This window comes from Mus pahari, chromosome 3, assembly GCF_900095145.1.
Source record: "Mus pahari chromosome 3, PAHARI_EIJ_v1.1, whole genome shotgun sequence".
Classification (NCBI taxonomy): Eukaryota; Metazoa; Chordata; class Mammalia; order Rodentia; family Muridae; genus Mus; species Mus pahari.
Genome location: NC_034592.1, coordinates 52526045 through 52542395, shown reverse-complemented (window position 1 = coordinate 52542395; position 16351 = coordinate 52526045). Strand labels below are relative to the sequence as shown.

The 16351-nt window shown below is 39.6% G+C and overlaps 1 protein-coding gene across 2 annotated transcripts in view; it reads left to right on the top strand.

Annotated features, from left to right (window-relative positions):
* The window catches only part of LOC110319360 (sodium channel protein type 1 subunit alpha), a 150278-nt gene that overhangs the window by 82655 nt on the left and 51272 nt on the right, over positions 1-16351 (top strand). For both annotated transcript variants that reach the window (XM_021194847.2, XM_021194848.1), the window contains exons 3-7: positions 8169-8287; positions 10597-10686; positions 12579-12707; positions 14485-14576; positions 15380-15649. In XM_021194847.2, coding sequence (XP_021050506.1) covers positions 8169-8287; positions 10597-10686; positions 12579-12707; positions 14485-14576; positions 15380-15649 — 700 coding nt within the window. The remainder of the gene's footprint in view (positions 1-8168; positions 8288-10596; positions 10687-12578; positions 12708-14484; positions 14577-15379; positions 15650-16351) is intronic.

Genomic DNA, 16351 nt, shown 5'->3' with positions numbered 1-16351 from the left:
AAGAAGAAGAAGAAGAAGAAGAAGAAGAAGAAGAAGAAGAAAACTTACAGGCCAAGTCTAGTTTGAATAATGAAGGACACGGAATCTAAACTGACACCATCAGGACAACCCATGAACAATGTTGGCTCTGCTTTGCCCGGTGCTGGCTTCCTGTGTAGGTGGCCTCACCCACACATGGCAAAAATAGCCCTCAGTTACAGTAAGTTAACATCTACAGCAGAGTAACCTCAAGAAAAAGTGCATGTGTTTTCCAAACTCTGAGCAAGAATTCTGGACCATGTAAGGGTCACATGCTGAATCATGTCCTAAAGAATGAGACAAACATATTGAGGCCACAAGGACAGACAGTGGAGCAGAGATTTTCTCCACAATTAGAAGACAGAAACTTCTAGAGAAGTTATTCTGGATAGGTAAAAATGAGCAACTGCTACCTCCCTATATATTATGTACTTGCATTTTAGATTCTTTTTTTTTCTTTAAGTTTCAAACTCAATGTAACATTCTTCCCCAGGTGCTGGTATCCAAGTCAGGCCCAACAAGTGCTAAGTAAGCACTCATCCACTGAGCTATTCCCAGGCCTTATGTAATTCCTAATTAAATATAATTATGAATTAATGGTACCTTACAGGTTCTTTCAAGACAGCTTTGGTCTCAACTTAAGAATAATAAAACTGAGGTTAAATAGTTTATCTAAGATTGCAAAACTAATAAGTAAGCTACTGGCATGTTGCCAAATCCCTGCTTTGTTAAAAAAAAAATCTTTCATACTCAGTATCAGCATCTAATACAATTCAACTACACTTAAAACTTAAATGGTGGGCTTCTGAAAGGAAATTGCATCTAAATTTAGATGCGAAGACAAGCTTCTGAAAAAAGGAAAACATAGAAGATGCTAACAGTGCATCTGGCCTGTCATATGAGGAGGAGGTTAGCTACCCTAGTGGCAGGGTACAACAGATCTATCATACTATGGCCTGAAGTTAGCGAAGGGCATCATTTAAGAGATCTTTAAAATTTTTCAAGGCAAATAACCCCACAGCATTCCCTCCATCCGCCCTGCTTTTTCTTCCAACCTGAGAAAACATAAAAGCAATAAGACAGAATCTTCCCTCTGTACACAGTCCTCTCTTTCGTGTGAGAGTAGAGCCAAAGTTAAAATATAAATAACTGTGAAGTATTGATATCTCTAATTGTTGCTATGTGTGTACAATACTGTTTAACTTTTGAATTATCTTTCAAGGTTTATAAAGGTGGCATGGATGACTCTCAGGAACCTGTTTCCCCCTTTCCACTCTCCGGTCATTTCAGCTTGTAGTAGTGGCTTAAAGACCTCACCCATAAGGCTGTGTTCGATGAATTGAGGTTAGTCTACTGCAGAGAAGCATATGCTGTGAGAGAAGCTGTGAGAAGACTTATCATCCCCCATGAGCCAAACATGAAGCCACAGGATACAAAAAGAGGCAGGGAGACCATCTAAAGAGTCTCAGAGAGGGAAAAAGACTTAGACCCATGGAATGGACCAGAATAAGAAATGCTCTTGGAGATGGAGACTTACAGGAATTTCTTACCATCTGAAACAACATCAAACTTCAAAGCATCCTTCTTATTGGTACATGACTCTCATCTGCCCCTTGTCCCCACTGCAGAACTTTCTGGAATGTGTCGTGCTCCCTGAGTTAGGACAGTTTCTCAGTCTGACCACCAGAGTGGTATGGAGTAGAGATGCACACCAACTTAGAGCCCAACTTAGAGCCATGTGACTATTTCCAGACTGGTACTTTCTTCTACATAGTGATACAGTTCTAACTACCATTAATTCATAATTATATTTCATTAGGAATTACATAAGGCCTGGGAATAGTTCAGTGGACGAGTGCTTACTTAGCACTTGTTGGGCCTGGCTTGGATACCAGCACCTGGGGAAGAAAGTTACATTGAGTTTAAAACTAAAAAAAAAAAAAAAAAAAAAAAAAAAGTAATATTTACTCCCTTCTGTGAAAATGCATTCAAATTCCAAAGTAATTGACTGCCAGATACACTTTTAGAAGACAGATGATGTGTAAATTAAAAATCACCTGTGATTTAACTTCCAGGCAAAGGATATATTTAGTCTGCTTATAACACCTACTACTTATTTGTTTTGTCTATTGAGAAAAAGTTTTATTCCAGCACTCAATCTTGCCTCAAACTCACAACAATCCTGCCTCAGCTTCGGGCTGCTAGCTTTATGGGAGTGAGGCTCTACATCTGCATGTACAGCTTTTAAAATATTTCTAGCTATACAGCTCACTTTCATATGTTATCTCTGGATTTTGCCTGCAACTAGCTTTTAGAGAAGGTAAATGGAGTACATTTCAATGTGAGGTCTGTTACATTACAGCTTTCAGGCAATGTCCAGATGAAATACAAAATTAGAACTTAAGTTTTAATTGTATACTTTAAGAAAACATGGACTCTTGATTGAAATAAATTTTCCACCAATGGCTATATACTCAGAAAACAAAAGTGCAAATACACCACTTGTCAAACCCAGGTTTCATCCTTGACAGTAATCACAGCAACACGTCACTTTCTATAAGTGCAGGCATGAGAGAAGTTACTAGATTACAGAAAGCAAAAGGGCCCAGTCCACATATCCTGTACAATCATTAAGAACTGGGGAATTACTACTGATTAATCATTAACCAGCAAAACAGTTGCTTCACCCTGCCACTAAAGTAATCTTAGTGGTTTGTTGTTTTTTTTTTAAATGTCACTACCTATCCAGTTCTGACGCCATGAATTGAAATCACAGCTTCTGGTTTAACAAGCACATATATTTCCATTTCTCAAGTGAAGCGACTTAGTCATAGAAAAGAAGAGTTCAGAATCTCAGAGGTAGAAAGAACAGAGCCATCTTTTAAATATATCCAATTCTGGAGTCTGCGCTCTTAACTTGAGACAAATCTGCTATTATCTTTCCCTGAGTTTTTTTCTTTTTTTGGTGGGGAAGGGAGGGGTCATTAAAACTGTTGATTGCCAGGGTTGCTTATCGGTTTTTGATCAAACCACCTTATGCTTTGCTTTGCTTTTCTTTTCCTTTCTTTTCTTTTTTCTTTTCTTTTTTTTTTTTGGGGGGGGGGTCTTTGTTTGTTTGTTTGTTTGTTTGTTTTGAGACAGGGTTTCTCTGTGTAGCCCTGGCTGTCCTGGAACTCACTTTGTAGAACAGGCTGACCTCGAACTCAGAAATCCGCCTGCCTCTGCCTCCCAAGTGCTGGGATTAAAGGCGTGCGCCACCATGGCCCGGCACCTTATGCTTTTCTTCAACACCTGAAATGATATTTTTCCATCAAGGGTTGCTGAAGACTGTGACTTGGTCAGTCAATGAGTGGTTGAAAGTCAGGTCAAATCTGTTCAGCACAGTAGGTAGACATCAGCTAGTGTGGCTACGGGCACCTAAAATAGAGTAAGACCAGATTGAGAAGACTGGAGGCATTGTGAAAAAGAATTACATAAAATACCTCAGTGATTTTTTTTTATATCATTTTATCCCCAAATGTTGTTATGTTGAGTTACAGAAAACACCACTAAGACACACCTCACCTCTTCCTTGGCTTTCATGTAGTCCTTAGACAATCAGAAATCCTTGGTTAAAGTTTGTCCTTACGTTATGTTCCTATTGGTTAGTGCTAGGCTATCTACACCTCCCTGTGTCCACCTTCTAGATTCATCTGTGCTACTGTCTGTAGCTGAGCAGTCTTTGGCAAGTGCCCGGATTTAGATATGTGTGTGTTTTCTTTTCAGAATGCAGCACAAAGCTTTGCAAATATAGTGCTCGTCAGTCACCTTTTACACCTAAATTAGAGAATATGACTTCATTTTTGTCATATAAATATTAAAAAGACATTATTTAACACACACACACACACACACACACACACACACACACACACGCCAGAAAAGTCCTAAGGCCTGTAGGAATACTTCATTCTCATAAATACATCTATAAACCAGTTTTTACACATAAAGATTAGATCTGAATTTACCCATTGTGCCTTGTTTAAAAACTTGTTCCAAGGAAGAAAATTATTCTGGTATTAAAATGTTCTCATCAAGTGCTTGTATTTCTACTCCATTGCAGTGATGAGATTAAAGCATTTATTTTTTTTTTTCCCCTTATAATAAATGAATCAAGGGATGGGCTTAAAGAATAGACACACATGTGGCTAACTTCTACTAAAAGGCACACTCTTGGTACCCGCCACTGGGGCTATTTGCACATGTAAATAGAGAAGGGGAATGTCTAGGTGGTTGGTAGCTTTGGAGTTAATCCTTTGTTTTAAGTGAACATTGATCCCTTTGGATCCTTTCCTCCATGCAGTGCCTTCAATACAATATTTCTGAGTGTCACTGCAGTTGCAACGTGACTTCTCAACTATGGTAAAGGTATGAGGAACCTAGTAGATACTGTCGTGTAAAAAAACAAATAGCAGACTAGCTGGAAAAAGTAAACTTAAGTTCTAAATCAAATTTAATGACTTCATAATGATTACAGTCCTACATATAATGAGGTACTATCTAAGTCTGAATAGACTCTCTTGTAAAGCTATTGAAGCTAAACCCATAAACACTTCAGAGTGATGTGTAGGAAGCTCGCGTTTGCACATATGTTTCAATCTGAAAGGAATATATCTATCTAGGGTAGGAAACAATGAAAATGGTTCTGCAATGCTGGCATTATTGTTACAGTCCTTGGCAGGGGTGGGAAGAAATCTTATGAAAAATTAAAGCACAGAAAGCATGCTGCACAGTCAAACCTCGCCAGTCTCCTGTTTCAACCCACCCACACGGAGTCACACATTGCACATGAAGTTCTTTACACGACACGTTTTTACAAATTATTTGCACTTAATAATATATCATATTAAGTGCAAATATATCATAAAGGATGGAAACCTTTGAAAATTTAAGAATTATGTCGAGGTGTTCATCCACTGGCCTTCCAAATTTTCAATTATTAATCAGGACTGGGGTTGCCGAGCTATTACCAGCGTCACTTTGCTGAGTCCCAGTGTCTAAAGTTCCCTCCTGGCTCTCTCTTGCTAAGTTTCTGAGTCTCAGCTTTGGCCTCGCTAACATTTCTTGTTTTGTCTTTGCTTCCTGTTCTCTCTTCTCTATTTTCCATCAAGTGTTTCTGTAGTGGTGACTTTTGCTGTCACCGTGACAAAACTCCATGACTAAGGCAACCTGGAAAGGAAAGCATTTATTGTAGGGGTTCGCATGAGTGTGTGACCGTCATGGGGGAAAGTATGACAGCAGGAAGGTAGGCAGGCATGGCGCTGGAACAGTAGATGAGAGTTTGCACTGTATCCATGAACAACACACACACACACACACACCCACACACACACATACACCACACACACACACACACACACACACACACACATGAGAGACAGAGATAGAGACAGAGAGATAGAGACAGAGACAGAGAAACAGAGGCAGACAAAGACAGAGAGAATACAAACTGAGAATGTATGGACTTTTAAAAACCTCAGAACCTACATCTACTAACACACAACCTCCAACAAGGTCCCTCTCGAACAGTTTTGACATCTGAGACCCAAATATTGAAATACTACACGTGCCTATTCTCATTCAAACCACCACAGCTTCCTTTGCTCATTATCTAAACAGAAGGTGGCCAAGGAACCTGTGTCATTGCAATTCTGAGTTTAGCCCATCTCCATGGGATGAGCCTGGGAATTTCCCTGACCTCTGAACTACTGTTGACCCTCCTAAGACTGCTCATCCTCCAGCCTGTGAAAGATGCCACAGTAAGCCTGAAGCTCGTTTGTCATCTCTACCACCACAGTCATTTCAAAATCGGTTATAGTAATGTATGAAATAAGATTCTTTTTGTTTTGTTTTGTTTTTCAAGACAGATTTTCTCTGTGTATCCTTGGCTGTCCTGGAACTCACTCTGTAGACCAGGTTGACCTCAAACTCAGAAGTCCGCCTGCCTCTGCCTCCTGAGTGCTGGGATTAAAAGTGTGTGCCACCATACCCGGAGCATGAAATAAGATTCTTAGATGAAGAGTATATATTCTTTCTAGTTACATTTCTTTTTTTTACTGTGGTTCCTAGTCTAGCCCCCAATATTTCTATCACATTTTACTGGCTGTGTTTCTGGATAAGGAGGTATAGGCAAAAGCTTTGAAAAATCATTGGTCCTAAGCTTTGCTCTTTCTGTGTCCTTGAATGCTCACATTCCTTAAGGCAAGGGCATTTCCCTTACCCAAGTCCATTCATGTTTTATGATGCTTTCAGAAGGTCGTTTAGGGACAAAAATATTGAATGAATCAGAGAGAATAACAGGGACTATGTACCGACCACAAGCGATTGCCACTGGAGTGCGTTCCTCCCTCACAGATGTCTTAAGGTAGTCTCCCTTGTGCTGGATGCACCCATTCAGAGATGATTAGGCCTGTGGTCAAAGGTCAGGCTTAGAGAAGCAGCACTTTTCCCACCTAGTTGATGAGGTCTCTGTTTTTCTATGACACAGTGACATTAATTGCTAAGTAACTGAAATGAAATGGGGTAGCCCGGCCTACAGCCCCTTGTTTTATTTTATCATCATTTCCAACAGACTCAAAATTGCATTACAACTTTCTAAACACAGGTTTTACTCTCAGTAGTTGGATTTTTTTTTGTGTCACAGCTGAGAAGACTAACAGATCCCACTGCTTAGGGGATATTTTCATAGTACATTTAGAGCATTTCTGTTTGAATCCCAGAGAGAAATGGCTATTTTCAAACAGAAACTCTGTGTTCAAGGATTGCTCCATTTGAAAAATCTCAAGGTCAAAGTGAAAAATAAAATGAAAATATGTTAGTGACCTGAAGTTTAAATGTGAAGAAGAGATGCTATCAGAAAAAAAATGCTCAGGAGAAAACAAACGGCACATTATAGAGTGCCTGTCATATCAGAGTCCATGGAGCTATGTGTCAAAAGACATGGGAGTTTAAGGAATAGATTCATAAACACTTTAAAAGCTGTGCTGGGGACCTCATTCGGTGGTGGATCCCTTGTTTAACACTCTGGGTTGTTTATAGATCATACACGTGCGCTCTCTCTCTCTCTCTCTCTCTCTCTCTCTCTCTCTCTCTCTCTCTCTCTCACACACACACACACACACACACACACACACACACACACACACCCTGAGCTGGGAACATGACCCTATGGTAAAACACTTGCTTAGCATGCAGGAGGCCTTAATTGCATTCCCCATACTTAGAAATTAGAATAATTAAAAAAATAAATTCAAACCTTAGCATTCTGTTTAGCATGTTATTCACAGAGATGTCAGCTTCAGTAAATGACTTAGAAGAACTGTGTCAGACTAAGCCATGTCGCTCCATTGCAGGGCGAGTCTTTTCCCTCTGCACACTGATCTTTGCTGTGTCGTAAGTCTAATTCTTGTAGTAGATTCTCTTCATGTCTATGGATCCTGAGTTCTCCAGGGGCCTTGAGCTTTTCCTCCATGCAGGTGAGAGTCAATTGGGATTAGAAACCAAGTGTCAGCTAACTCAGAAATCCCAATACAGAATTTAGCACTCCTGGTCAACAAGATACTCTCCAGGGAGCCTGTCCTGCAGAAATCAATGACTGGATGATATCCATCCAATCTGTGTGGGCTCGATGGAAGCTGCTTTTGTTTTCTATTACCAGTGGAATGATAATGTTTATTTTATAAGCACGGATAGTGAAGGAATATTTATTTTTAAAACATTCGGTTCTGTTGAATGATTTTGCATTCTACAGGCTTAATTTTCCCAATACTTCATCTAGGCAAACAAATCATTATGAGAAGGAATTCTTGTGAATGTTAGGATGAAAATGAAATGTATCCCCATTTCAAACTTTGGCTTAAATAAGACACTTAAAATATTAAGGAAATAAGGACATTCTCCTGGCTGATGTACAAAGTCAGGTAAGTGGTTGGTGGAAGGTAAGAATCATCGTAGGTTGCATCTCTGGGACATAAGTGATCCAGAGAGAGCTGGTGGTCATGGTACACATCAAAAGTGATTGTCCTGGGTGTCCGAGTTGGAATTATTCACTGTAACCCTATTGGAAAATAGAAAGTCGAGTTTGTACTTACGTGTTTCTTCCTATCTTACAGACTTTTATAGTATTGAATAAAGGGAAGGCCATCTTCCGGTTCAGTGCCACCTCCGCCCTGTACATTTTAACTCCCTTCAATCCTCTTAGGAAAATAGCTATTAAGATTTTGGTACACTCATATCCTTTTTCAAGTGGTTGGTATTGTTTGTATACATTGTGTTTTATATGTATTATTAAATAAAAAAAAAGTGCATATACTCTACAGCTTTCATCTAGTATCTTTCGTTGGTCAAGGAGATCTCGTTTGGAATTTGTAGTGCTGAGAGTTGAACCGGGGCCTAGGAAAGACAAGAGAAACACTCTACCATTAAGGTGCCCCTTCAGCCCTGAACCCTAGTCCACATTCCAGGATCCCAGCCAGGGGAACGGTGCCAGCCACAGTAGATGGGTCTTTCCATCTGAATTAACAAAGCAGTCACAATAAATCCCCAGAGACGTGCAATGAGGCCTGTCTTGTAGGTGATTGTAGATTCTGTCAGATTGACAACTAATACTAGCTTTCATATACATATGGAATCCCCTAGGTTTTGTGCAAGATAGCCATGTTTCTTGTCACCATCTTTGTATAGAGTTGCATAGAATTTTCAGTAAAATTAATCACTCACACACACACAAAAAAACTATTTTCAAAGTAAAATACAGATTAGACACAGATATGATATATGCCATTTAGAGACCTTTGAAAGGCTCGTGTAAGCATAGAAGAATCTCAAGACACTTCGGGCTTAGCCAGTTAGTCAACTTCTCTGACCAGCTTTATGAAGTTGGCTGAATATCAGATTTAAACCACAGAGTATATGAGTCTGCTGTATAGCATCATCTCTTTAGTGCAGATTCAGGAGAGAAGCTAAAACTGTTCTAAAAGGTTGAAGGGAGTTTGCCTCTGTGGTTGCCTCTGGATTTAAAGGTTTCTGCAACTCAGTCCCGATGTGAATATTGATCAGTGAAAAACTTCATTTATGACTGAGTCTCTTTGGGTGGCGTTGGTCACAATTAGTATAAAAATACTATTGTAAGTATCATAAGGTCATACTAGGAAGTTTTTTGCTTTGTTTTGTTTATCCTAAATTCTAAAATCTAAAGAGTTGACCAAGCACAAGGCTCTGGGTTTGATTTGTTCCCTGGCACTACAAAAACAATGACTAAACAAGAAATGTTCATTAAAAATAAAAAAAAGCCAGCACTACACCAACAAAAGGAGATGCAAAACAAAACAAGAATGTAAAATAGTAACTAGCAAAAACAATAAAAACAACAACAACAAAAAATAAAGGCCCTTCTTTTTGAGTCCAGTTGATCTCAAGTAAATCCTTAATCCTGTTAATAGTCTATCATCGAACACTAAAGATGTACCTTATAAAAAGTGTCTATGCTCACTCAAAAGCTTTTCCATCTTAGTTTGTATTTCTAGTGCCATCATGTGGTCATTTGATGAAAACTTTCCCTACACCCTAATGGAAATGTTTTGTGTGGTCAATCAAGTGTAGTAGAAAGATACTAAGACAGAAAACGTGTTTTAAGATCCTGCAGACCATCTGTTTTTCCCCAGAACGTAGCAGTTATTTCTGGCATTTCTAAAGCACTTCTTACGGCCTATTTCAATGGCAGTATTACCTGTTCTTCCTCAGTGCATACACATTTCTTCAACGGCATTTCTTCCGAGCATTTCATACGCACTGATTACTTTAATCTACACGACCAGACAACGAAGTCTGTCCACGCTTAACATCCGGGTGTTGAATGTAGGTGGAGCCAGAGGGCAGTGAATGCGCAGAAAGGATAAGTGACCAACTGGCCCAAGAACGGGTGTCACTGTGGAATTTCAGTTACATCCCAGTGTCGATGAGCCCTGACCTTCATGCATCTCCCCTTCCATCTTCTCATGCTGTTGTACTTACATAAACTCACTCAAAACACAGCTACTTAGCACTCTGCGCCACACTCTGCTTTGACCGTGACGTCAAAATTCTATCCATTAACGACGAGATCTCGGTATTGCAGAAATGCACCTTCCTCGACAATTTACTATTCTAATTGTGTAATTAATTCAAATCCATGCTTCCTGCTCAACAATGTTACAAATCCACATTGAATACTTTTTTTAAAAAAAGAAATGCCCCCCCAACCACCCCCACTCCCCAGTTAGAAAAGCTCCTTGGGAGGTAATCGTGCTGGTGTTAAAAACAACCGCAATAGCAACTTGTATTCTTACGTCCTTCCATACTCTGATTTAATCTGAAATTGTGGAGGTCACACTATGATGCATATATGGAATTTGGGTGAAATTTAAGGAGATTAGGTAGTATTTATGCACATGCTTGTTCCTGAGTCCTGTTGAACTGAGGTTTGGGTTTTTTTAGTGTTACTTAATTTTTTTTAACATAATGCATGAATTTTCTTTTGTATGTTCCTTAACTCTAACCTACATTATTCAGCATGTTAATTATGTGCACTATTTTGACAAACTGTGTATTTATGACCATGAGTAACCCTCCTGACTGGACAAAGAATGTGGAGTAAGTTCAATTATATATATATATATTTTTTAAATGTTTGCTCCTGTACATATATTTGAGATTTTTTAAACTATGTCTCAATGTAGCTTTTAAATTAAACTGGAGAACATGTGTGAAAAAGCCATTTATAGATGCAGTTTTAAAATAAGACAACAAAAAATAAAATAAAATAAAATAATATAAAATAAGACAACAGTCATTGGGTCCCAGGCTTGTTGGTGTCTGATCTAGGTCTTTACTCTTATAACTGGTACAAAGTCTACTAGAAAACTCAATGATTTTCTTTTAGGATCCAATATTTGAAAAGAAAACTGATGAAAGTAATTACAGGAAGATAGATAATATATGCTGGACTTTTTGTTCCATATAGCCTCCACATTAATTTGGCTAATTAAGAATCAAAATGATTAATCTGTAAATGCTACATTAAGAACCACAGTATAGGGGAATGCCAGGGCCAGGAAGCAGGTGTGGGTGGGTTGGGGAGCAGGGGGAGGGAGAGGGGATAGGGAATTCTCAGAGGGGAAACCAGGAAAGGGGACAACATTTGAAATGTAAATAAAGTAAATATCTAATAATAATAATAATAATAAAAGAACCACATTGAGTCTCTTGATCACTGGGATTTATCCAGGTTTACATCTATTTTAAGTGTGATCATCAAGGACTTAACTAAAATTTCAGGATTATAAAACTTGGAAATTCAGTCAATGGAAGGCTAAACTGTCTACAGTGGAAGTTCAGGAAGCGTTCTCAAAGGCTGGAAGCATTACTAATGACACTGGCCAGCTCTTGGTGCCCCAGTGGAAGGAGAGGCAGTTATGTAACTGGAGCTCTGGATGTTCCAATCGCAGCTTTCATGCCTGCCCATGTTCTGACACCTAGAACTCTCTGGTTGCAGACCTACCATCCCTACAGTGCTTCCCAAAGCCTCTGCTTCTAGTGCTTCTAAATGGAAGATCAGATTCTGAAAAACAAAACAAAACATAAGAAACTATGTATGTGATGGTTTCTGAAACCATTCAAGCTAACATGTAAGACACACACACACATACACACACACACACACACACACACACACACACACACACCAAACTAAATAACATATATTGTCAAAAGTATTGAGGTGAAGTTTTTTTCCCCTTCTGAAGGAAAAATCATCTTATGCTCCTTCATGTCTGTTCCAGTATTCGAGTTCACTGGCTAACTCCCAGGAGGCTCTGCGTCTGTTGTTGACACGTCATTTCAGATCGTAGTTAGACTGACCGTGTATGGCATGCATTTCTCACACTGATCTGACGGCCCCTTATTAAAGGACCCTTCACGTAGTAGGGATTTATTCTGGTTTTATTTCCCTTGCTCTGACACACTAACCTGACAAAGCAACTTACTTTAGGGCGAAGGAGTTTATTTTCATCCACGATTCTTGAATTCATTCTGTTATTTCCAGAAAGTCAAGGCAGCTGCTCACATCACATTCCCAGGCAAAACGGGCACAGATCAAATGGGTGCATGCTTAGTACTCATCTAGCATTTTTATGCGGCCCAGGGCCCTGAATCAAGGAATGGTGCTGTCCAATTTCTACTAAGGGAGTCAAGGCAATCCCCCACAGACGTGCCCGCCAGCCAGCCAGAGTTGGCCAAGTACAGCATGAGACTCTTTTTCCTCAGTGATCCCAGGTTGTGTCAAGTTGCCTTTACAAACTACCCATCAGAGAAGTCAAGTTTAAATTGATGTTGAAATTGATATGTCAATGCCACTCAAATCAGTTGGCTTCGTTTCCTTCGTGGGTATCCATGTTTTCCGAGGACAAAAGGAAAATAACTTAATATAATATACACTCGGAATGAAAATGAAAAAGTCTTTAATTTCTTTGGCTACTTGTCTCTAGGTACACCTTCACAGGAATATATACTTTTGAATCTCTAATAAAAATTATTGCAAGGGGCTTCTGTTTAGAAGATTTTACTTTCCTTCGTGACCCGTGGAACTGGCTGGACTTCACTGTCATTACATTCGCGTAAGTGCCCGTCTCTTTGGAAACTTGAGAGAATACAATTTGGTTTGCTGTCTATGCTCGGGGTTTTTTAAACAACTTGTTTGAGTGGTAAAAACATGCTGGCATGATTTAAGCAACTGAACTCCATGTCTTAACATTTACCTCATAAGGGTAAACCCATTCCACTGTTCCATGAGAAGTAGCTACAGCAACAATTTCCATAACAATTAAAACCTATCAGAAAATTTTGTAGCCGGGCAGGGATGAGGCACACCTTTAATCCTACCACACGGGAGGCAGAGGCAGGTAGATTTCTAAGTTCGAGGCCAGCCTGGTCTACAGAGTGAGTTCCAGGACAGCCAGGGCTGTAGAGAGAAACCCTGTCTCACCCCCCTCACCCCCCAAAAAGAAAGAAAATATTGTATATGCTGGTCTCCTCTACAAATACTCATAATACTGAAGTGTAAATTATTTACCTCCTGAGCTAGGGGATGGTTTTGAAAGTTCACACAGCAAAATTTGCACTGGTCCTACAAACTTGCACTGATCTTTCATACTCCTGTTGTGCCTCACACCCCGTGGCTTCTTTTGTTACCTTCATAGACTAGTAGAAGGCAGGTAGCCATGCTGGAAATAAGATCATAAGGTAAAAAAGACATTTGATACATTATAAATCAAATAAATGGTTATTTCTTGAGCAGACATACCCTGCTTCTATTTCCCTTCTGACTCAATTTTTATTCCCCCCACACTCTCTTGTTTTTAGACTCTTCTTTCTTTTACTCAACACAAACCTTTTCAATATACACTGAGTTGCACATTCAGTCCCTATTTTCCTATCTTCTCCCTTTTGCTAGTGATAAATCATGCCCCTCCACACCGGGAAGCGAAGATGGAAATAATGGGTAGCTATTCAAAAATAGCCAAAAGTAGGTATGGAGGACAGTGGATTAATACCACTTAGCCCAACGGGGTAGCTGACTTTCTGGGCATCAGCAGGAGTGAAGGGATACACGGGAGAGGAGATGGTACTGATACGGTCCAAAGTGCAAATACTGGATGTCTGATCATAACTGGATAACTTTATCTCAGATTGCAATATGAAATCTGTTCCCATGCTTTTCAGCCACAACTCTTAGGACAGTATTTGAGACTTCTCACTCTTGAGAATAAAATAGAAATGATGACAGAGCAGCCTTGGGTCACATAAGATGCTATTGTTAATTTGTTCAACTTGTATTCCAAAGTTATGTTAGGAAATGCTAGTCTTGAATGGTGGGGCAAGAGGAAATCTATTATAAACTATAGCTTCTGTTGGGTGATTTCCTGTATTATTTCTTTTCTAGCTGAAAACATAGCCTGTGGATTTGGTTCCAGTTAACTAATTATTTTAACTAATATTCCCAATTCACATATAGTGTTTCTACCTTGCCTACCAAATGGCATCAAGACTGTATATTTTATGAAATTTACATTTAGTTGTGGTATTTATCATGAAAATAAGACATTGATGAAGTCTAAATTTTAATTTGTAACTTACACTATTTAAAAGCAGCAAAATATCTTCATAAAGCATCAGACAAATGTTAGTGTCTTTTAAATCTTAAATAATTTACAGGTAAGTAACAGTTTGTACACCTAGGTAATTTTTCGCTCTTCATACATTTAGAGGATTGAGTCTAAAGACCATTCCCACATTTCTAGGTAGAAGTAATTAGTATAAAGCATAAGGTAATTGTACCTACAAATCTTTCTTTGCATCCTGTTATTGTGTCTGTGTGTGAACTCCTCATTACAGATATGTGACGGAGTTTGTGGACCTGGGCAATGTCTCAGCATTGAGAACATTCAGAGTTCTTCGAGCATTGAAAACTATTTCAGTCATTCCAGGTGAGAGCTATACGCAAGCACGTAGGTTAATCAGTGAGTAAACTCTGGGACTTTTTCAACTGGGCCTCCTTGCTTGGCATTCGTCATTACAGAAAGCCAACAATCGCAAGACTGAGTACTTCCTATAAGATTACAGTCTCTGCTCGTGTTTCTAGCTGCATATGTAGCAGAAGATGGCCTAATCAGCCATCATTGGGAAGAGAGGCCCCTTGGTCTTATAAACTTTATATGACCCAGCACAGAGGAAGGCCAGGGCCAAGTAGTGGGAGTGGGTGGGTAGGGGAGCAGGGGCGGGGGTGGGGTATAGGGAACTTTTGGGATAGCATTTGAAATGTAAATAAAGAAAATAATAATAATTAAAAAAAAGAAAAAGAAAAAAATTAAGATTTAAAAAAAAAAGATTACAGTCTCTGGAGGTTTTATCAACCTTTGTGTTTAATTTGTGGACACTCTGATATTCAACCCAGCCAATTTCTACTATAAAATTTATTTTTGTAACATCAGTGTTATTAAGAATTAAGAATGTATAAATTTTTAATTTTTACTCATTATACCCATTGATGCCTGTGCAAAAACAATCCCATTCTTTGCTAACAAAAGACCAACTATAAGATGAAAGGAATAACCTACAACAGCATGAATGGTATGTTCTTAAATGAAGCTACACTCTAGAACTCTTTATAGGAAAATGTCCCTGCCGTGGGCCACATTTTGGGACTTACACGTTGATTCAGTGTCTCCAAGAGAACTGTGTGAAGGATTTATTTAATATTTCAGATGCTTAATACGCTTCATTCTCTCAGGCCTGAAGACCATCGTGGGGGCCCTGATCCAGTCGGTGAAGAAGCTGTCTGACGTCATGATCCTCACTGTGTTCTGTCTGAGCGTCTTTGCTCTCATCGGGCTGCAGCTCTTCATGGGCAACCTGAGGAATAAATGTGTACAGTGGCCTCCCACCAATGCTTCCCTTGAGGAACACAGCATAGAGAAGAATATAACTATGGATTACAATGGCACACTTGTAAATGAAACCGTGTTTGAATTTGACTGGAAATCATACATTCAAGACTCAAGTAAGAACCATCAATATGTGTACTTATCATTTCATAGTTTGCCTGCTTCCAATCTAATCACAGACTAAAGACGATCACAAGGATGTTGTAGTCACTTAGAAAATTATCTGATGTAAATTTGGAAAATATTTACACATGTTATTTGACTTTTACTATTCTTTAATCTTTCTTTAGGATCCAGTCGTTATCCCACTTCCAGTTTGCCCTCTTGACTGTTCCTCATCCCATACCTCCTCCCTCCTACCGAGTCTCCAATGAGAATGTCCCCACCCCACCCCCAAACTTCCCCACTCCCTGGTACCTCAAGTCTCTCGAGGGTTAAGTTTATCTTCTCTGACTGAACCCAGACCTGGCAGTCCTCTGCTGTATATGTGTCAGGGGCCTCATATCAGCTGGTGTCTGCTGCCTGGTTGGTGGCTCAGTGTCTGAGAGATCTCAGGGATCCAGGTTAGTTGAGACTGCTGGTCTTCCTGTGGGGTGGTCCTCCTCCTCAGCCTCTTCCAGCTTTTCCCTAATTCAACCGCAGGTGTTCCTGGCTTCTGTCCATTGGTTGGGTGTAGGTATCTGCCTCTGGTTCTTTCAGCTGCTTGTTGGGCCTCTGGGAGTGCAGCCATGCTAGGCTTCTGTCCATAAGCACACCATAGCATCAGTAATAGCGTCAGGCCTTGAAGTCTCCCCTTGGGCTGGATCCCAGTTTAGGCT